Source organism: Lacerta agilis, chromosome 12 (assembly GCF_009819535.1).
Source record: "Lacerta agilis isolate rLacAgi1 chromosome 12, rLacAgi1.pri, whole genome shotgun sequence".
Taxonomy (NCBI): Eukaryota; Metazoa; Chordata; class Lepidosauria; order Squamata; family Lacertidae; genus Lacerta; species Lacerta agilis.
In genome coordinates, this window is record NC_046323.1 from 5,500,368 (window position 1) to 5,522,597 (window position 22,230).

Genomic DNA, 22,230 nt, shown 5'->3' on the forward strand with positions numbered 1-22,230 from the left:
GTGGCAGATGTGGTGTTTGAAATCCTAGTGGTGTGTGCCAGCACTTTATATCCTCTTAGGGCTTTCGGCGTCCTTTGAATGCTGCATGTGATTAGGACAGACCTATGCACTGCAAACACCCAGTTGCTAAAGCAGTTTTCAGGCACCTAAACATAGAAACAGTAGCATTTAAATCATGTTTCTGGGAGCAGTTTCAGTACTAATTTTTGCTGGAAGTGCTCCTCGATTTGTTTAACCAGTTCCCTGCTCTGTACTTGGCCTCGATTCAGGGTGACAGTGTTGATCTACAAGCTTTATTTAGGTTCCTGGTTTCTGTTGGCTTGCTGACCTCTTTTTAAGACTGCTTGAATAGTTGAGAGCAGGTCATGGATGAAAGAATTTGCTTACATTTTCAATAAGAGCAGTGTGTGGCACAATATGGGCCTCGATGTCACTGTGCCAAAAACTTCAATGTACCTGAGTACATTGATTTATTAATAAGTAGAAGCCATAAAGCAGATGGTTCTGTACCAGAATGACATTACAAATTAATAGATACATCCATAAAAGAAGAAGGGAAAGGGAAGAGGAAAGCAAGCAAATACAGGTATAAGTAGTATAATGGCCTGCTGAGAATGGCCACGATTAAGGGCTCACCCACACTTTTTTGCCCCAAAATATAAGTGTGGTCCATGCTTTCCCAGTCCATGCCTGAGCCCTTTGATTTTTGCTTCACCACTTTCCCCAGGAAAACCCGCTCCTTAATGCTGAATCGGAACAAATGGCAATTGGGGTTTTCCATGGATTGCTGAGACCATTTAAGAGCTGCTTCTTCTTCTTCTTCTTCTTCTTCTTCTTCTTCTTCTTCTTCTTCTTCTTCTTCTTCGAAAAACACTCGGACACGGACCAGGAAAGCACACACCTGTGACTGGAAAGTGCAGGTGAAGATGAGTGTGGGTAAGCCGTAAGGCAGCTATGGGAGGGGAAAAGCCAAGTGGCCATTTGCATCACCCAGGCCACTAGAGATGGATTCAGTGCCTCACCTGTCCCTCTGATGCCTACCTGGAAAATAACCAGAGAAACTAAGGCACAATTGAGTGCCATTAAAATTGTGCACAGGGTGTTTTCGTTCTATGAAATGGTTTCCTAGCAATATTCTTTATGTATGTCCTGACAAAGGGTAGTCCAGAGCTCTTGTTTATAAGGCTAAATAATTGGAGGGAAATACAAACCCTTTGTAGCTGAGCTAATTCTGGCTCCTGAGCTAATTCTAATTCCTTTTCAAGGGAAAAGTTTGGATGAGGGGTATCGCAGTACTGGAATAGTTGCCTTTTGGGAAGGAGATTGTGTTGTCTTTGCAAGCTCTTTTCCTTTCCTTTGAGGATTTTGTGCATGCTGAAGTGGAAGAAGCAAAAAGAAATAGGAGGCAATTTGTACAAAAGCAGTGGCAGTGACTGACCAGGACAGAGATCTTGGGACTGTGGTGGTTTGCTCAGTGCAAATGTTGAGCCAGTGTGCATGCAGCTCCTATAGAAGAAAAACAAACAAACCCAGCATCCATGTTATGGAAAGGAATTGAAACACCCGTTATCTTAATGTCTTTATAGGAATCTGTGGTGTGTACTTTTAATGCTGTACACACAGTTCTGGTTGCTGCACACGAGAAAGAATATTGCAGAGCTGGAAAAGGTTCAGAAAAGGGCACCCAAAATGATCAGGGAGATGAAACAACTGCCTGAAACAGCTGTCCCATGAGGAAAAGTTACAAGATTTGGGGCCTTTTGGTTTTATAAAAATGGGGAGTTGGAATGTACGTGAGGTGTATAAAATTATGCATGTTGTGTAGCAAGTGGCTAGGGAGAAGTTTTCCTTCCTTACATATACGGTAATAGTAGAAGCCAGGGTTACCTAATCTAGCTGAATGTTGGGAAACTGAGGAAAGACAAAAGGAAATACTGTTATAGATTTGGGCGTTCCCCTAGAAATTAATAAGTGGTAGGGTTTTGATTATTTGAAGCATTGAATGGAAGGTTGGAGGTCAAGTGGAAAAGTACAGGCTAAGCTTCCTTCCAAGGGTCTTACCTGCGATGGAGGCATGAACGTGACAAATTGTGTTGATGGCCCCTCTAAGAGGAATCTTGGGCCTGGACAGACAGAGGGTGCCATGGTGGTGGGGTGTGTGTTTGAGGGACAGGAAAAGAAAGTCTTTAGAGCAAGTTGTTCTGGGAAGAAGGGAAGAGGAAGCCACATACCCACGAGTGCCTAGGGGTCGGGTAGGTAGCTGGGGATAGAGTTTTGCACATCCCTTTTGCTCTTAAAACCAGACTCCTACATATGTAGTTGCTGTATGTCTGTGTTTAAACATATGGAAGAGCAGAACAGTCCCCCTCATCCTTAGTTTGAGTGTGATCTTCTGTTAGAGAAGAAAGCACACACCTTTCTTTTCTGTAGTGAAGACTGACTCACTGATGAATGATTCATCAGCAACACAAAAATCATGCCCAGAAAAATATATCCTAATGGAATGTTCTATAGTGACTCAGACGAAGCACGGATCAGTTAATAGGCTTTTTAAAGGCTAGAATCCTCTTGGTACAAACGATGGCGATCCATCACTTTGACTGTAGCTTACATATTCCCATTATACGTGGATCTTTCCACAGTAAAGCAGAAAGATTAGTCTCCAAAAATATATTGGTGTACATTGCTGTTGCTCTCAAGTCACGGGAATAGTTAAAATTCGTTTGTTCTCCATAATTATTTTGCTATGCAAATATTTGTCTTCAGCAGCTGTTCTCCTAATGCAAAAATAAAACCAAGTAACTCTGTAATTATGGGTTATTTAGTTATTGGCTTTGATACGTTTGGAAGGTTTCCCCACCTTTGGATCTGACACTGTTTAGATACTGATGCACGATATTGAGGCCACCATGTTCTTAGCCGTCACCATCCATATATTTGACATGAATGAATGAAATTTGCCAAACTTCCTGAAAAAAGGGTTGTTTCATATTAAGTGAAAACCCACTTGAACCTAATAATAATTATAGTCTATGATGATGATGATGATGATGATGCTATTCAGAGCCAGCCCGAGACGTTTTGTTGCGTGAGATGAAGGACTGGGTAATTCCCCCCCACACACACACCTTTCATGTACAGAAGCCAGACAGACACTTGCATCTTTCTTCAATCCGGGCAATGGGATAGTACATCTCAAGGACAGTAGGCTCCCTTAGGCAATACTGGGCAGGCCACATGGTACACACAGCTGTGTCTTTGAAACCTCACTGTTGTGCCCCACCAGCAGCATTGGCAGTCTGAGGTGGGGCTTCACTCTGCTTGAAGATAGGGCAAGTCCCATGACAAGCTATTGAACAAGTCTCATAACTTAAATATATATCATCAATAGAGGGAACCCAAGGCAGGCACAGAAAGAAGAGGTGGGGTTCTTATAACAAAGTATAACTGCATACACCATGTGGGCTTCTTTACATGTGTGCAAGTGTCTGGGTATACCATAATGCACATCAGTGAGGTTAAAACATTTTGAACCTAGAGAGTTGTTTCCTTCTTGCAAGGACAAACTGTTGACCAATGCCAGTTTGGCATGGCAGGTAATATGGGAAACATGCAAAGGGATTTGTTTTCCCATTACAAATATTTCTGTTTTACTGTAAAGTCTTCTGAAGCAGAAATAACCATCTTTATGCAATCGAGAAAAATGGCACACTGGCCAAAAAAGGTGGTGGGGGGGGGGCTGTCATAAAAGTTAACAACACAGGATATTTGTAATGTGATTTTTTTGTTTTGTTTTAGGCAGCAACAGAACTCAGCTGTTCTGAATTCCAGTTATTTGCCCTTCTAGTATGACCCATCCTTCTTCATTCATGAATGATGAATGAGGGCATTTAAAAGGAAGTGCTTTCTGTCACAATGTACAGTAGTTGCATTGCAGGGCAGTTGCGAGTTTCTTGGAATACTGATGAGGCCTTTGCAACGTTCAGCTGGGACGCTTCATCTTAAAAAGCACTATATAGCCTTCCAATATATTTAAATCTTTATACTATGTGCGATTTCCTTGATTGCTGGATGGAGAGCAAAGTGAAGTTGGAGAGGAGACAAAGGAATAGCTCTGATAACAGTTGATTTTCGTTACCAAACCAATTGTTTTCCACAATTTGTCTTGTGGCAATGTTTCTGTGCCAAAAGGACACTGCATTCACTGTGAAACATATATCACAGTCACATTTGCAGTAGGCTCAACTTCTTTGGTCATTCACCAAAGACCAATGAACGCTGCCTTTTATTAAGTGAAACAGCAGACAGTATCATTACCTGCTACACACATCTTGAAAAGGAACCTTTCTTAAATACCAGGGTAGTGAAAAATATGTAGTTACAGCCAGTTGCATTGATTTGTTATTAATTTTTTCCCAGACTAGCTATCCTGAGTTGCCTCATCTATTAGGAAAATAAAGATCGGATACTTATTGAGGACAGTTAATTCTGTTTTCTTTTATCAGTGGTTGAAGATGCGACTTTCAGCTGCTGCTTCACCTGAGCACTAAGCTAGCACAACTGGTTCCATCTATCTATGTTGTTATAAGATTGTTGTCGGTTCCCACTACATTAAACATTCAGAACAGGAATGGCAATAGGATCCTTCAAGGAATACAGTTTTGACTTAAGATATCCGCAGTGCAGGAAACAATACTATTACAGTGGAACACACTATAGCTCTTGTGGTGTAATAGGAAAGTTCACATCAGAGAGCTAGTCTCCATCACCAAGTGATGAAGTCAGCACAGGTAGTTCTTTCTTATTGTTGGCCTCCTGACTGAGAAATTAGCCGCACCTGCACATTTTCAGTGTCTGAAAATGTTAATGAAAACTACCTCCCTCTTTCAGCTCAGCTCTAGTAGTAATTAGAGTTAATGGTTGCATATGTTCATATTATGAAGGTTTGGCACACTGTTCAAATTGATCCGCTATAGTTTGAAATTGGTCAACAAACTGGAATCAGAAAACATGGTTTGAAATAAAATTGCCAACTATGGTTTGTACTAGCCTTTGTTTAATGCAGATGATATCTGTGATTGTATGACCATTGCTAGACTCACTGCATGTGAGTGCTGAAAAGCCAAAAAGCAGAAGCACACATGTAGCACAAAACTCTGTTTTGCTAATTGTTTGGAAGTGCAATCCATGTCTCCAAAACAATAGAAACCATGATCTGGGAGCAAGTTTTTACATATGCTTTGAAGTTTCAAACAAAGCTGAAACTTTCAGAAAAGGTATTGTCTTCACCAAAATCCAAAACCCGAAGGATCCTCCTCCTAATCTACAAAGCTCCCTTGCAGCATTGAAGGGCCCTGAACTGAATTGCATGTATCATTTGTTAATTCCAAGGCTCAGATTTTTTGATTAGGATATTTGAAGGGTGGGGAGAGGTTTGTTTCTGTGGTATTCTGAGTTAGCAAGTAAAAGCAATATGGCAATCTAGCTAATATAATTCTTTTGTAAGTGTGGCAGTGATTTCATCTGAATTGTACTAATTAGTGGCAGAAAGAGGTATAAAACACTAAATGTGTGAAGCTCAACAAAGGCATCAGCGAAGATGTTTATGCACTGAGAATGCCCTTAAGGAATCTGTAATTTAAAAGCTGCTTTGGCACTTCAGCCTTTGCCTGTTTGGTTAATTTGATGTGATGAGTTAAAATAATTTATCCTCCAGTGCTTAACCAATTGTTTGCAGACTTTGCTGAAGGTGTAAACTTTAGTGGGCTAAGCATTCTAAATTCTGTGTTGGTCTAGAGCAGAGGTGAGGAAACTTGGACTCCAACTCCCATCAGTCGCACCCAGCATGACCAGTCATCAGTGAGGATGGGAGTTGTAGTCCAGCAACATCTGAAGATCATCAAGTTCCCCACTGTGATCAGGAAGATCACAGGATGGCAGGCAAACAGTATGGAGGATTAGGTTATAAGTCATTTGATCATATTTGTATTTCCCAACTGTTCTCTTTCTTTCTGATTACTGTTAATAGCAGATTAAATACTCTTTGTAGGAAACAACAGTAATTTTCAAAGAGCAGTTTTCTCCTGTGCTTTTTAGTTGATTGCATTTATAAGGAACTATTTAATAAATGCATATATTAATAGGTGTATATTTTGTCGGCTGTTAGGCTTTCCTTAAAAGCATGGAATCTGGTCTCTCCTGTGGAATTTAGTTAACCTTGAGCATCTCAACTCTCATTTTGAAGATATCATGTTCCTAGACATTATGGGATGGCAGAAAACACTGCATGATGGAATGGAAACAAAAGCACTGGGGCATTCATAAGGTCTATAGGGTCTCTCAGTGTGCCCCATGTCCATTTTTGGGACTTATGATATTGGTTCAGTCATGATAGCACTGGAGGAAGCAAAATATATCCAGTGACACAAAGGCATCAAGAGACAAAGAAGAAGCAAATGGAATCCAGGCCAATTCTTTTGTAGCATTACACCTGTAGATCTTATGCAATATGACCAACATAAAGTAATCCTTATATTAGCAAAGCGGGCAGCTTATTTTAGATAACACAATTTGTACAGAATGAATATATCAGAATTTTCATGTTTCTGCTCAAGGGCAGTTATCAGGCTCTCAACGTGTTATGAAACCTGCAATGCTCAGCCTATTCTGCATTTAATCTTTTTTCCAGTTGACAATAACGTGAAGCAGAATATATACAACATTTAAGAACCTTTTTACAATTTAGCAAAAGAGGATGGCAAAAACACTTGGATTCTAGCTAAAACCAGCTTCCTGCCATTGTTGTTGTTGTTGTTCAGTCGTTCAGTCGTGTCCGACTCTTCGTGACCCCATGGACCAGAGCACGCCAGGCACGCCTATCCTTCACTGCCTCCCGCAGTTTGGCCAAACTCATGTTAGTAGCTTCGAGAACACTGTCCAACCATCTCATCCTCTGTCGTCCCCTTCTCCTTGTGCCCTCCATCTTTCCCAACATCAGGGTCTTTTCTAGGGAGTCTTCTCTTCTCATGAGGTGGCCAAAGTACTGGAGCCTCAACTTCAGGATCTGTCCTTCTAGTGAGCACTCAGGGCTGATTTCTTTGAGAATGGATAGGTTTGATCTTCTTGCAGTCCATGGGACTCTCAAGAGTCTCCTCCAGCACCATAATTCAAAAGCATCAATTCTTCGGCGATAAGCCTTCTTTATGGTCCAGCTCTCACTTCCGTACATTACTACTGGGAAAACCATAGCTTTAACTATACGGACCTTTGTCGGCAAGGTGATGTCTTTGCTTTTTAAGATGTTGTCTAGGTTTGTCATTGCTTTTCTCCCAAGAAGCAGGCGTCTTCTAATTTCGTGACTGCTGTCACCATCTGCAGTGATCATGGAACCCAAGAAAGTGAAATCTCTCACTGCCTCCATTTCTTCCCCTTCTATTTGCCAGGAGGTGATGGGACCAGTGGCCATGATCTTAGTTTTTTTGATGTTGAGCTTCAGACCATATTTTGCGCTCTCTTCTTTCACCCTCATTAAAAGGTTCTTGTACTGATAATATAATATATGTGATAGACCTATATGTGCTTCTGAAACATCTCACAATATCAGAGGAATTTTCTGCATTGTGATTCACAGTTTCCTCCTGAATGCAGCTTGGAGAGTCATCCTTAATAACATAACTAGGTTGTCAGATTTTTAGAATTAAACGTGTGGCGGATTTCCCCAAGCCAAACTCAGTATCATTTGCCATGCAGGCTTTTAATTATGCCTACACATACATACACTTCTCATTTCCTTGTCAAGGAAATAATTATTTAGATTATATCCAGAGGTAGTTCAGTCAATTCTGCCAGTTCATGTGCAGTGTGGATATATCATCGAAAATGAAGTTCAGTTGTGTTCTCAAGGAATTTGCCCTTGGGCAAGAGATTTTGTACAGCTAACCCTCTCTTAGGAGTCTCCTAGGCAAGAACAGTTTTATAGTAACAGCTAGGCTCCGGTTGATAGCTGAGTGCCTTAAGGACATATTGATTTAATGAGTCCCCTGGGCAATATTGGGCAACCCTTTCCTCAGGCATCTATTTTGGAAGCGATTACTGCAGATGTTCCAGCACAATAATGACTTGGTGCCTGAGCAAACTGTGGCCTTGTTTTTGGACCATCTCTGACTTTTCAACATCATTTCACATATTAACTTTGCTCAGGTATATATGTAGTTAAAGAACCAGATTGTACAAGTCCAGCCCACACCTGAGTCCCTCCACTGTTTGCTTGTGAGATGGAGAAATTTTCATACGAGCTTCCATGTAGTCTCTGTCCCACAAAATCAAAGTGTTCAAAGTTCGGACTTACCCAATTAGGCTCAATATGCATAGGTCCCAATGCAAAGGCTTTTGACCTTCCAAACCACAACATAGCCCAATAGTCATATAATGTTGCCTGCTAGGTTCTTAACAACCCTTCTGTTTTGGTCATCACAGGCATTAACAAAAACAGCTGATTTATCAAGGCCCTAGCAGGCTGGTGGCATTGGGTTGGCATTGATAGACTGCATTTTTTCTTTAGTGGATAAAGAATTGTGCAGGCCTAATTAGCAGTTTGAAAGCACAAAGTGCAAGTAGATAAATAGGTACCGCTCCAGTAGGAAGGTAAATGGCGTTTCCGTGCGCTGCTCTGGTTCGCCAGAAGCGGCTTAGTCATGCTGGCCACATGACCCTTGAGCTGTATGTCGGCTCCCTCGGCCAGTAAAGCAAGATGAGCGCCGCAACCCCAGAGTCGTCCGCAACTGGACCTAACAGTCAGGGGTCCCTTTACCTAATCTGAGGTCTGATATGTAACTTTTTGTTGACATGAGCTTTACATCCTGTTTATTGATGTCTAAGCAAATATCTCTCTTGAGTAGCAAAATGTTGGTCTTCAAGCAAGTTTCACTCTTCAGATATTCCTCAGGCATTTGGGAAGACACCCAAGTGCTCTTTCAGGACTGAAGCCGATGTAAAATTGGCATGCTGCACATAGCAACTCATAAGAGGCTTTTAAGACACCAGGCATAAGATCTGTGACAATAACAAATAGCACATTGAGCTGCCACCAGGACAATTTTACATCACAAAATCATCTCATGTTCTTCGCCTCATACCGATTCCATCTCCATGAATGAGGTTTACAGTAAGTGATGTCAGTTAAATACAGCAGGGCTGCAGGGTAATAAGATCCCAGCTAACTTCAAGTGAAATTTTGGCACCTGGCAATACTCGTTTGTAATAAATTCCCTTTTAGATCATAACCTTGAATAATTCAAGGCAGCATATGTGCCTTAGAACTGTCTCCTTCTTGGCTTGGTTTGCTGCCTTCTCCATCTGCTCCTTTGTTTTTCCTGCTTTCAGTCTTCTTGCTGCTGCTCACTTGCAATATCATTCTTTCTTGTCGATTATTGTCGTTTCTGCTGGGTATTTGAAAGAATGGTCTTGGCTTTTCTCTACAATCATTTTTAATTACAGGTGGGTAGCCGTGTTGGTCTGCCATAGTTGAAACAAAATAGAAAATTCTTTCCAGTAGCACCTTAGAGACCAACTGAGTTTGTTCTTGGTATGAGCTTTCGTGTGCATGCACACTTCTTCAGATACCACAGAGGTATCTGAAGAAGTGTGCATGCACACGAAAGCTCATACCAAGAACAAACTCAGTTGGTCTCTAAGGTGCTACTGGAAAGAATTTTCTATTTTGTTTCAATCATTTTTAATGTGCATCTTATGTGAAGACTAAAAGGGGATGAATAAAGAAGGCAAGAAATGAGGGATTATGTTATATAGGGCCAGCCTACCATTTCTATACAATTGCAATCTTAATCTATATTTTGACTTGGATGATGCTTTTAGATATAGATGCTACTATTAACATTTTATCACCTGGGGGCAAACTAATGTAGATCCCACCTGAATTGCTTCCCTATGGCTTTGTACAGAACCAGCCATGGGCTTCAAGTGTTCAGAATGCGGTAGGCAAACTCAGTTTCCTGCCAGTAACAATATGGAAATGAGATGACAGGACCAAACAGCATTTGGCCAATTGCTTCCAAGCATTTGGCTTGGGGAGGTCACAAGCAGTTGCAGGCCTGCTCTAGATTTGCTTGCACCCTACATTGTGCGGAACCAGAGGGGTTTCAGAGGTTTTCCTCCACCACCATTTTCCTCCTCCCCTACCAGTGATTAATTCAGGCGGAAAGAGGGGCTGAGCCTCATCACTATGAGCCTTTGCAGATTTGGACCTTGCTTTTTCATATTACTACTATTTTGGAATCTCCTTCAAAGGGATGTATGATTGAAGATTATGTTTTGACAAAAGGGGGGGGGTAAAGGTAAAGGACCCCTGACAGTTAAGTCCAGTTGCAGTTCATCTCGCTTTACAGGCCAAGTAAGCCGGCGTTTGTCCACAGACAGTTTTTCTGGGTCATGACAGAACACCAAAACCAGAGCAGCACACAGAAATGCCATTTACCTTCCCGCCAGAGCAGTACCTGCGATACCTATTTATCTGCTAGGTTGGCAGGAGCTGGGACTGAGCAATGGGAGCTCACTCCGCCGCAGGGATTCAAACCTTCTGATCGGCAAGCCCTAGGCTCCATGGTTTAGAACACAGTGCCACCCGCGTATGTTTTGACAAAATATGCTACAAATACCTTGGACACTTGGGAAGTGGGTAGCTTCATTCTGGACCTATTTACTAATTCATCTCCAAACTTTTTGAGTTCTGGATACTATGCCATGCCTGAATCCAGATGGCCATTCCCCATGACTAACTATGCTTGCACAATACATTTAGAGGGGCTAAGGGCTTCTTGGTAGAGCAGCTGTTTGCATGCAAGAATCCTAGGTTCAATTTCTGGCATCACCAGGTGTAAGGCTGGGAAAGACTCCTGCCTGATACACCTGAGAGCTCCTGGCAGATCAGGGTAGGCTGAACAAACACAAACGCCTGTGTTGCAAAATGTAACAATCTACAAAAATGCAAACACAACACGCTGGCTAATAACTGTTAGTGAATATATAATTGGTTAAGATATCATTCAAAATATACGAATAAGCCACTTCAAAATGATGTACAGGTGAAACTCGAAAAATTAGAATATCATGGAAAAGTCCATTTATGTAAGCAATTGTTTTCATTAGCTACTGGAGTTTAATATTTGAGATAGACTCATGACATGCAAAGTGAGATATGTCAAGCCTTTGTTTGTTGTAACTGTGATGATTATGGCGTACATCTGATGAGAACCCCAAAGTTGGAATTGTTAATTTGGGGTTCTCATCAGCTGTACACCATAATCATCACAGTTATAACAAATAAAGGGTTGACATATCTCGCTTTGCATGTCATGAGTCTGTCTCATATATTAGTTTCACCTTTTAAGTTGAATTACTGAAAGAAATGAACCTTTCCACGATAGTCTAATTTTTCGAGTTTCACCTGTATATATCATACAACACATCTAACAAAATATACAAGTAACTACAAGTCATATGTATCAGTCAAACAAAGACTCAAACAAATCAGTGAATAGTGAGGAACGCCATGCCGTCTCTCAAAGGAAGACGTCTCATAAAACTCTCAAAGGAAGACGTCTCTCCGAAGTCTCAAAGGGACAGTATATCTGGAATAGTTATAGTCTTCATCGGTGAATAATTATCAATGAAATATTCATACTAGTGGGGTTCATGCTAGTGGATCAGTGCTCACTAGTGGATCAGTGTAGTGGTATGCAAGATGGACCATTAGTCTGACTTGGTCTAGGCCAGCCAGTACTGTCTTAGGCCAAATACCATATGGGTAATAATGGCAAAATATAACTTGTACAGATTGGGAACAACAACCTGGTCCATTTCACCAATGGCCTTTTTCTGCATGTCTCCTCCTGTCTTTACTAAACCAAGCGTGCAGGTGAGCTGGCAGGGATTGGCTGGGCTTTTGCTGCTGTCACAATCATTACTGTGACTTGAGTGAAACCATGACAACGCCAGTTGCTGGCTTGCTAGGCAGTTGGGTCAATTTGAAGGTCAGGAATGTCATGTAAAAGAGGTTGATCTTCAAAGACAGTGTGAATGGATCAGACAGTAGGAGGACAGGTTAAGGCCATGTCTGTAGAATGGAATTGTAGTTTCTGTGAACCACTCTGGATAATGTTTTAGGCCACTTTGCACCTTTTCAAATTTCATTGAGACTTTGCTGGCAATTGTCACTTCTCTGATACCTATATGATATGAGAGAGAGAGAAATCCTAGACTTTTGTTCTTTGCTTAGTCTTGAAACTAGATGGTGTTTTTCCCCCTTAAAGAAATCAAGGAACCTAGGAAACAAGCCACATGTGTGAAGAGTTGACCCTCTCCTGCTTTATAAGGGAAGGCACCCACAGTAGGGCACTTCTAAAGACTGTTAAGAACAAATGTTGTTAGCTCAGATTTTACCCAACTAGCTTGTTGGCCTATTTTAGGTATTGTGTATATTGCTGACTTTTTGTTCGCAGTTGATTTCAATTTTTTATATATTTTCATATTGATTTTTCATGTTTATAACATTTTAGTGTTGTAATTATATTCTCTAAACCACTTCAGGTCGCTTGGTTGGGAAGCAGTCTTTAAATATTTTTAATAACTGAAGTTGGGATGGAGCGAGTGCTGGAGGAAACCCCAAAATAATTTTGCTGGTACCAGCCAGGTCCTCTTCTTTTTCCTTCAGAAAATGCTCAAAATCTCTGAATAAATTAATTATTCTTGATTCACAGCTAACAAAAAAGAAGCTTTTTATGAATAAAATTTGGTCAGTATGTTTCTAGCTCACATGTTCTTATCAAAGTTAAAAGAGTTATTGACTTCTATTTTAAGTTAAATTTTTGTTCCAGTGCAATAAAAATGACCACATTAAAAACTCAGGTTATAACAATGCCTCAGTGACTGTTTCTGGCTTGAAACAATGTCATTTTGAAGTATGCGGGAAATCTTATTTCAGAATTACTGCTATATGGAACTGTCTTTGTAGATTGATATTAGCATCCACTTCCACTAAATTCAGCAAGATTTTAATATAGAGACATGTCTAAAAGCTGCATAAAAGCAATTGTAGTAGTAAGAATTTTCATAGTGTTCATGCCACTTCTCGCTTTCCTTGCCATTGCTTCAGACCTCCTTCTGTTAATGCTTAAAATTCCTCAGGGTACCTTTTGTTATATTTTTATCCTAGCAAGATTTGCTTTGCATATTACTTCAGTTGAAGCCCAAGACTTTATAGAATCCTTACGACATCAGTGAAATGCGAGACAATAGCAGTTTTCGCATTTTGGTAGCAATTATAATGATACACTGCGACACCAGAAGGCTTCATGTATGCCTCGATCGCATTGAAATAGTTTCCCTCGATTTTTGCGCAGCCTTAGGATCTACCATGCTGAATGCAGCCTACCACCCTCAAATCTGCCCCTGGCTGAAGACTATAGACTTCTCCAACTCAGGAACCAAAGGAAATACATGCTTTGAAATACTGTATGAAATAACCACTCAGAGAACAAGCTGATTTGATAGGAAACAATAGCTGACTTTTCTTAGGAAACTCCACAGAGCATCCTAATTAGGGTTTTCCCCCTAGCTATGAAGCGGCTTAAGGCAAAGCATGAAAAAAATAACACAAGAAAATAAAAAGCAGAGGTAGTCAGGTTGGCTCATAAGAAAACTCACAAAGCTCATCACAAGGGCTACTTTTATAAGGCCAACCAAAACATCACAACACGGTGAGCAAGGTTTTGAGAAAGCAAGGAGGAGGGAGAAAAAAAGAAAAATATGGCTTCATGTTAAAGCCATACTTTCTGCCTTGGTTTCAGTTTCAAGATGGAGTATGGGAAGAGGTTTAATAGACGAGTCATTCCTGGCTGCTATGCAGGTTTCAGGTGACACCTTAGGGGTGCTGGGATGAAAAACTATTTTGAAAATATGCAATCTAGCAGTTTTGCTTACTTAAAAAAAAAAAAAAAAAGATTCTAGCTTTTCTCATGCCAAGAGAGTGGGGTGGAAGGCAACAGTCGTTGTTTTTCAAAGTAAATTCAATGAAACAAAATGCCCACTAAGTACAAGTCCTATGTCAAAATTCTTCTGAGTATGTTCATTCTGAGATTTAGTGTGCACATACAGAAGGTCATCTGGTACAATTATCCTAGCTTGTACCATTTCATAGTATTAGATGCTAAATTCCATATTTGAATGCTCTTCTCCCTACATCTAGTGTTCTACATGCAAGGAGCATTTTTAAATGGCAAACCGGAGAGCATTCAATAATGCAATCCTCTACCACTACCACCACAACACACAGCTGAAATCTGAAATGATGCTGTCTGGAAATTGATGTTGGTGTTGAATTGGACTTAGGCTTTGGCTAGTATGCTGTGGAAAGATGGTCTACAATTTCTGCCTGCATTTATATAAATTTAGTTACACATGGCAGACAAGAGCATCTGTTTGTTCCTCTCCCTTTACCAACCTCCAGTCCAGCCGCTGTATCAAATGTCTACCATTTCTGAACATGGCGAGACATTATTTTAAGGTACCTCAATCCCACTTTTCCAATTGTAAGTTCTACGGTTTAAATAAGAATCAATTTCTGAGCAAAAGAATATTGAACTGGTCAGCTAAGGATTCATTAGCAAAATATGCCCCCCCCCCCAATTTAGTACCAGTAATTATTATTTTTTTGAGCTGGTCCATAAACTATTTGCTTTCCGAGTGTGAATGTTTATTATGTAAGCCATATGCATTTCAGCTCAACTGAGCCTTCTCGAGGGGCTTATCTTACTCCTTTCCTTATAAGATGCTCAAAGCTTTGCCCTGTAAGGTCCCTTAAAATGGATGGTCTTTGAGCATCTTATAAGGAAATATGTGAAATAAGCCACTGAGGACGACTCATTTGAGCCATAACACTTTGGATTATTATTATTATTATTATTATTATTATTATTATTATTATTATTATTATTATTATTATTATTATTCCTTTCCAGTATCTCTTATATTTACTTCCCTCGCCTTTCTGTTTTCATTTGTTTTCATTTGCATTTGTAAGATGCAAAACTAAGCTGCTGTGAAGATGTGAGAAATTTAATTTTAAAAAGACCTTGATATCTCAAGGCCATTGCCTGGTTTCATTCCCATGTTTGCAGCAGTGCCTTTTATTTCTGCTCATTCTTAATAGTGTTGATGGCAACTACACATGTCCCTTGGGCTTTGCTACTGTTGTGTTCAATTACAGGCGGAAGGTCTGATTATCAGAAATGCTGTTCAGTCACAGCTGCAGTGAGGATGAATGGAAATTGAAGGTGCCATGCGCCCCTGAAAATGAGGCCCCTGACACCACTCATTTATTTTAATGACTCAGGCCTAACTTGTAGATTTGAATACAATGACTTTCATAACTCCCCTTGAGAGTCCAGCCATGAAAAATAATGAAATGTCATTGGGCCCAGACTATTAAATTAACTTGCACCCTAACCACACCTCTAGGAGAAATTGATTGGATTTCAATCCATCTGACATTGTAATTAAAACTTGCATTTACAATTTAACTTTGTAATTGGAACATGGCACCGTTAGAAAGGTTTTGGGCCTCTGTTCCGTGAGGGCACCCTGGTGATTAAAGTCACAGATTGTAAAATGGTTTAGTAACAACCGTGGCAGAGGTAATGTCCACACACCAACCATAAGCAAGAATAACAACTGTAGGTCAAAGATCATGCCATTTCCAAGTCCAGTTGCACCACTGACCAATCCAACTGACCATCAGTATGCCAAACACCCCTCCAAAATAATTTGTGCAGATCTTGTCGTTCCAAAAAACAGATGGGCAATAAATTTAGGTAGTTTCTAATCTGTACCTTTTTGGAATGTCAGTTGGGAGTACACATGCATGAAGAATACTCTTTAAAAATCCCTGAACAAAGACTAGTAGAAAATCAAAGAGAAGGCTAGGCTTGGTCCCTCCTCTCTAACCATAGCTGTCAACCTTTCCCTTTTTTGTGGCAAATCCCCTTATTATAGCATTGGGAAACAGCAGGGAGGGTTGACAGCTATGTATATAGCAGTGGGGAACAGCAGGGAGGGTTGACAGCTATGTCTCTAACATCTGGTTTTGTGTGTGTAGGGATTTTATCATAGGAACTGAGAGTTTTCAATCATGAGCTCCCACATGTGTTCTGAAGAGGAACATAGCCTGGAAGCAGATGGCCATTGCACCATCACTGCTTGTGAGAATTAGGCCCTGGTTCAGGAGGCACAGTAGCCATCTCTGGCCTAGTTTAGTTAGATGGAAGAACTATGAGGTGACCCTTCAACATGTAGTAGAGCCCACCAAGAAGGTGAGCTACTCCGAAGGCCTGCTTTGCTGTTGGATCTTTGGACTTGTATCTGGTTCCATAAATTCCATAAATTTTGAGGAGCCTCAAAAGAGGAATAAACTTGTGATGAGGTGAAATGTACAGTTGTAGATTCAGGTATCTGAAGAAGTGTGCATGCACACAAAAGCTTAAACCAAGAAAAAGCTTAGTTGGTTTCTAAGGTGCTACTGGACAATTTTTTTTATTTTTATATATATTTGTGCAGTTGTAGTTCAAGAAATGACACTTTAAAGGGTGTATATTTTTAGAACCCACCCAATTTTTGCAATTTTTGTAATTCTGAGTTTTTTTAAAAAAAAAAACTTTTTAATGTTGTATTTTATATTGTTATAACCTGCCCTGGAAATTTAGGGTGAAGAACGGGTTAATAAATTAAAACAACCACCACTTTTCCCCCCAGAAGAGGTGGTGCCATTTGTTTAGTAATTCTCAAATTGCTCTGACCTGTTCACTCACTGCTTATTACCTCAAGCCAGTTAATTATATTGTCGCTGTATATCATTCTAGGAGGATCTCCTCGTCAATCACATATTAATACTTTTTTGTTTTAATTTATTCATATTTAGCAAGTGAGACCTGCAATGATTTCCACCCAATGTTCTTCACGCACGACAGGTCATTTGAAGAGTTCTTCTGCATTTGCATCCAGCTGCTGAATAAGACATGGAAAGAGATGAGAGCAACTTCTGAAGACTTCAACAAGGCAAGATTTTGGGAAGGGTAGCATTTGGAAGCAAAGCCCCTTTGTTTTCTTGGTTTCTACCTAATATGATTCCACATGTGTCTCTGGACTAGTTTTGAAGGTGATTGAAATGTAAAAGGCGAAAAATTTATACGATCTGAAGAGAAACCAGAGTTTTGAACCAGCTTTTAGTACCCATAGACTAAATTCATCTAAAAAATAAGAATAAGGCCTAATTTAACCCCAGAGTTTGGAGAAAGTGTGATAAAACATTTCTGAGGGGAAACAAGATTACATAATTGCTAGGACTGTGTCCACCTTTAAAATTCTAAATAATTGTGGGGAAATAGCTGAGGCTCCAATACTTTGGCCACCTCATGAGAAGAAAAGACTCCCTGGAAAAGACCCTGATGTTGGGAAAGATTGAGGGCACAAAGAGAAGGGGATGACAGAGGATGAGATGGTTGGACAGTGTTCTCGAAGCTACCAACATGAGTCTGACCAAACTGCAGGAGGCAGTGGAAGACAGGAGTGCCTGGCGTGCTCTGGTCCATGGGGTGACAAAGAGTGATGATGTCAGTTATGGAACCGAGGTCAGAGGGGTTTTTGTTCCTTTTACCCACCACCCTGAGATTGAGTCTCATGCTCTACCGACTGAGCTAGCCGGGCTTGTTCCTTTTAACAACTCAGACAGGGGCTGTAATGGTGCTGTGCAACCTCAAGCGGCAGCCACCTTAAAGGCAACGCTGTGAGGGGGAGAAGCAGACATGGATTTCAAGGGAAGTATTCATTTTCTGTAATACATCTCTACCCCAAATATTCAAATGACCAGGGAGCACAAATGGACTATGAGCCAATGCCAGCTTTGGTGACCAGGCTGAAGCCCCTCTATGCCCCAAAGCTCCTTAAGAACAATAGTTGGTCAGGTGAAGGGCTGTTCCATTTGGCGTATCACAATGACATCCGCACCAGCAAAAACAAGACTATTTAGGGTCAATATTATCTGCAGCTTCTCCTTCAGAGAGCCAGTGTGGTGTAGTGGTTAAGAGCAGTAGACTCGTAATCTGGTGAACCGGGTTCACATCTCTGCTCCTCCACATGCAGCTGCTGGGTGACCTTGGGCTAGTCACACTTCTTTGAAGTCTCTCAGCCCCACTCACCTCACAGAGTGTTTGTTGTGGGGGAGGAAGGGAAAGGAGAATGTTAGCCGCTTTGAGACTCCTTCGGGTAGTGATAAAGCAGGATATCAAATCCAAACTCCTCCACTTCTTCTTCTCCTTCTTCTTCTTCTTCTTCTTCTTCTTCTTCTTCTTCTTCTTCTTCTTCTTCTTCAGGATGGGAGGTGTGAGCGCAATTAATGGAGAATCAGGGAGGGTAGAGTCTAACCCCCGTTGGCGGCAAGCGCCCTGCCATGGCAGGAACAGTAAAAGAAGGTCAGATTAGCAGTGCCCCGGACTGTCTCTTTTGCAGAGACTGTGGAAGCTGAGGGTCCAAAAAGTGGGCACTTTAAGAATGCCTTTACAAACAGCATCAACCACACCAGGGATTATAGAAAATCCTTTTTGTCCGGCGCGGAACCCAGGGAGAGTCAAATCCTTTGTTCCAGCAGGAAGAGGTCCTTGGGCTTGAGTGGGAATGATTTGAACTTCTCCTGGCAGATGGAAGGTGGTATCTAAGTGCATAATTAAATCCAGCTCCTCACTGCCTTGGGCGGCAGCTGTTACAGACGTTACTGGCTTCTGCTGCCTGTTGTTGGCTGTGAGACTATTTGCACAGGAAACATCCTCCTTTGACCCTGGGCTAGAGGAGGGCCTGATGAAGAGTCTCCTGCATTGATTGACCTTATCTGGCTGCCACAAAGCAGCTGCAAGGACATTTGCTTTGTAAATTTGGGAACCTATATTCTGGTAAGCACACAACGGTATGTGAAAGATTCAAGATCTCAGAGGCTTGTGCTGTCGGTAAAACTCGCTTACAGTTCATTTGCATTCTCCATAGATATTTTCAAGGGGATCTGATTTGCAGCATCAGGGGTATCAATCTGTTGCGTTACCGCTTCTTGCAAACATTTAGTGAAATCAAGAAAGCACTCAGAGGCACTTTGTCTGATAGCGGCAGAGTTTTTGGTGGATTTTCCAGATTCAGGAACTTTCTTAAACGCTTGCAGCGTACATGCAGAAATTACAGGAAAGTACTCTTGAGGCAGTTGACATTGCATGTCCACAGTACTAAACTGCCCTTCCCCTGCCAAATGGTCAAAGATTACACCACACGCAGCGTGTAACTGGGCTTGATGTTCTGCAGCCTGGCGTAATTCGCTAAACCAAATCACATATAGGCCAGGATTTAAGAGCATTTTCATTAGGGATTTCCAATCATAAGGAATAAGGGCATAGCCTGAGGATAAGCCTCCCATGAGCCCTCACACATAAGTGCTGGTCAAGCCAAATTCATTGCCAGCTTCCATTACCTCTCTGACAACAGAATAAGGCAGAGGGTCCCAACAGCTAACCTGATTGCCCTGGGCGTCTGGTGACCATGTGACCGGGCAAACCATTGGTAGGTCAGCAAGCTCTTTTGCAGTAAGACGAGAAGATGCTTTAGCCTCTAACCATTTGCTGGACAGCAGAGAGGGTCTCCTTCTGACCCTTTACCGACTCAGGAGGCACTTCTACGTCTGCGAAGGCAGGCATACATGAGGCCTTGAATGGATTGTTAGAGGAAATTTTGGGTTGGGGTAAGGGAAGGGGTTGTAGAGAAACCTGAGGAGCCTCAGAAGTTGGCTTCTCAACCACTGGTTGCTCAGAAGCTGGTTTCAGCAGTGCTACCGCAGCCAGACCTGGTGGGGCAGATGGAACAGATGGAGAATTGTCAAGTAAAAGTACAAGCTGAACTTCTGCAGGGGCGAAACAATGAACAGCATCTCGGCAGAGGTGCCATGTCTGAAGAACCTGTACCGGAGCTTGAGGCTCCGAGTACAGGGTCTGCCCTATTTTCTCCCAGTCCCCTAGCTGGAGAGACCCGCTCTCTGGATACCAGGGACACTGCATCAATGTCTCGCAAGAGACCATTAAGTGCCTTGCAAGAACAAGGATGCCGTGCTTTTAAAAGCAAATACTGGAGATCTTTATGATGATGTACCTACTGGGCAGAAAGGGAACTTTCCATACTCATGCTCCTTCCTTCGTATACTCACCGGGATCCGTAAAGGATGCGAGGACATGTCTGTAACTCTTGCCGAGCGTAGTGAGTAAAACCGGCCCCACGGGGTTGGGCGCCAGATGAAGTGAAGCTTAGGAGTTGATGGTGCAGGTGAGCTGTGCATAAGCAAGCTGATTGCTAGCTTGGCAGAGGCTCTTTTTATTGGCAAGAATATGCACACGTTTAGGAACCGCCTGACCTTTAGCACTTTTACATCATGAGCTGACACATATGTTTCCTCTGATATTTCCGAGGCCTGCTCCACCACCTCATGTTCCTACCAAGTGGAAAGTGAGCCCTGCCTCTGCAAACCACAGAGAGAGCAAGGGGTTAGATAAAGGACATGGCGTTCAGACAGAGCAAGAGGACATGGCACTTAGACAGTTGTGGCTTGTCTGTGGGCGGAAGTGTGCTTCACACCTGGCAGCCATTCCTTCACTTGAGTGCTTGTTTTGTGTGGATTTTCCCTTTGTCTAGTCCTCTCCTTCACCCTGTTTGCTGGATCATCTTTCTGAGCGAGTTTTTTCGCTGTGTTTTTCAAGTTGGTCAATTCTGGATGGCTGAGAAGAAAACTTGACTTTCATGATTGTTCCTTGTTTGGGAGGAGTATAAAACACGATCTAGGGTTCAGATCTCACAACAAGCGAAGCTTCGTGGCTTCTCATTCATTGCAAGCCATTAACCGCATCTTACCATAATGTATAAACTAGGCAATTGTTAGCATTGGTTTCTTGTTTTGATCCTTCCCTTCTCATCCTTAAGATCAGTTTTTCATTTCAGCAACCTTACTGTATATATTTAACTGCCACTTTCATATATTTTCTTATTCCTGTGAGGTGTGTGTGTGTGTGTGTGTGTGTGTGAGAGAGAGAGAGAGAGAGAGAGAGAGAGAGAATGTTAATCTGATGTGAGATTGTATAGCAATTACAGTGTATTGGATTTTAGCTCCTGGGACCCAAATATCTTCCCGAAAGCTTCCCCAGCCAGCTTTCGTCTTTAATCATAACTGAAGAAGGAAGAGCTCTTTCATTTAATTTTTCATTAATGAAAGTAAATTGTATATTCTAATCTAGAGGTAGCAGGAGTTTTTCAGCTGGCTGGAGCTGCTATACGCATTGAGGGCTTTCTCTGCTGGAGCACAGTTATGGTTCTTCAATAGTTTGACTGTCAACTTCTCCACTAGGTCAACTTTTTATTTTTATTTTATTCCCAATGCTGTAATAAATGGAAGAAATCTTAGCTGACTTTTTCTAAATAAACTGTACAGTCTGAACCACTTTTATGTGTAGTAAGGAACAACTATAGAGTTCATTGTGGAGAAGTTCATTAAATTTTCTACCTTTTAAATAGACTTTTTAAAATCCCCCTTCACCAAGTTTGTTATTTTCTTTACCCTGGTGCTATTACGGTAATATGAACTAGAAAGAGGCACATAACTTCGCTCCCTGTTAGGATCTCCCCTTTTTACTGAGCATTCAGTATGCTCATGATGTTATTGAGGCAATCAGTGCTATTTTTCTAGAAAAAGAGGTGCCAGAACTCACCTTGAACACCTCCCTCCTTCTCTTAGAATGGCAATGGCACCCACCGGAGAGGTGCTGAAACTGAGTTCCTGTGAGTTCCCCCTGAAAAAAGCCCTGGAAGTGATTATACATGATCACACTTTCGAGACCATTTGCACCTGCAAATGTTTTGAGGTGCACGTACTCAATTATTTGCAATACATACATGCCTGTAGTTTCCTGCTATCTTTTCCGTGCCACAGATGTTCTAGAAAGAGTGTCCCTCCAGAGAGCAATAATATGGTAACACTGGGAAGCTATCACCGAAAATCTAATTAAGCAGAAGGATTTGTGGGCGGTCCAACATAAATCCACCATGAGTGCATTATTATTGTACCAGTGGCATTTTAGAAATAAAACCCGT

General features: G+C 41.5%; 1 protein-coding gene across 2 annotated transcripts in view; it reads left to right on the plus strand.

The window, feature by feature from the left end:
- ELMO1 (engulfment and cell motility 1) overlaps window positions 1–22,230 on the plus strand; it is a 296,344-nt gene that overhangs the window by 179,727 nt on the left and 94,387 nt on the right. For both annotated transcript variants that reach the window (XM_033165673.1, XM_033165674.1), the window contains one exon: window positions 16,988–17,124. In XM_033165673.1, coding sequence (XP_033021564.1) covers window positions 16,988–17,124 — 137 coding nt within the window. The remainder of the gene's footprint in view (window positions 1–16,987; window positions 17,125–22,230) is intronic.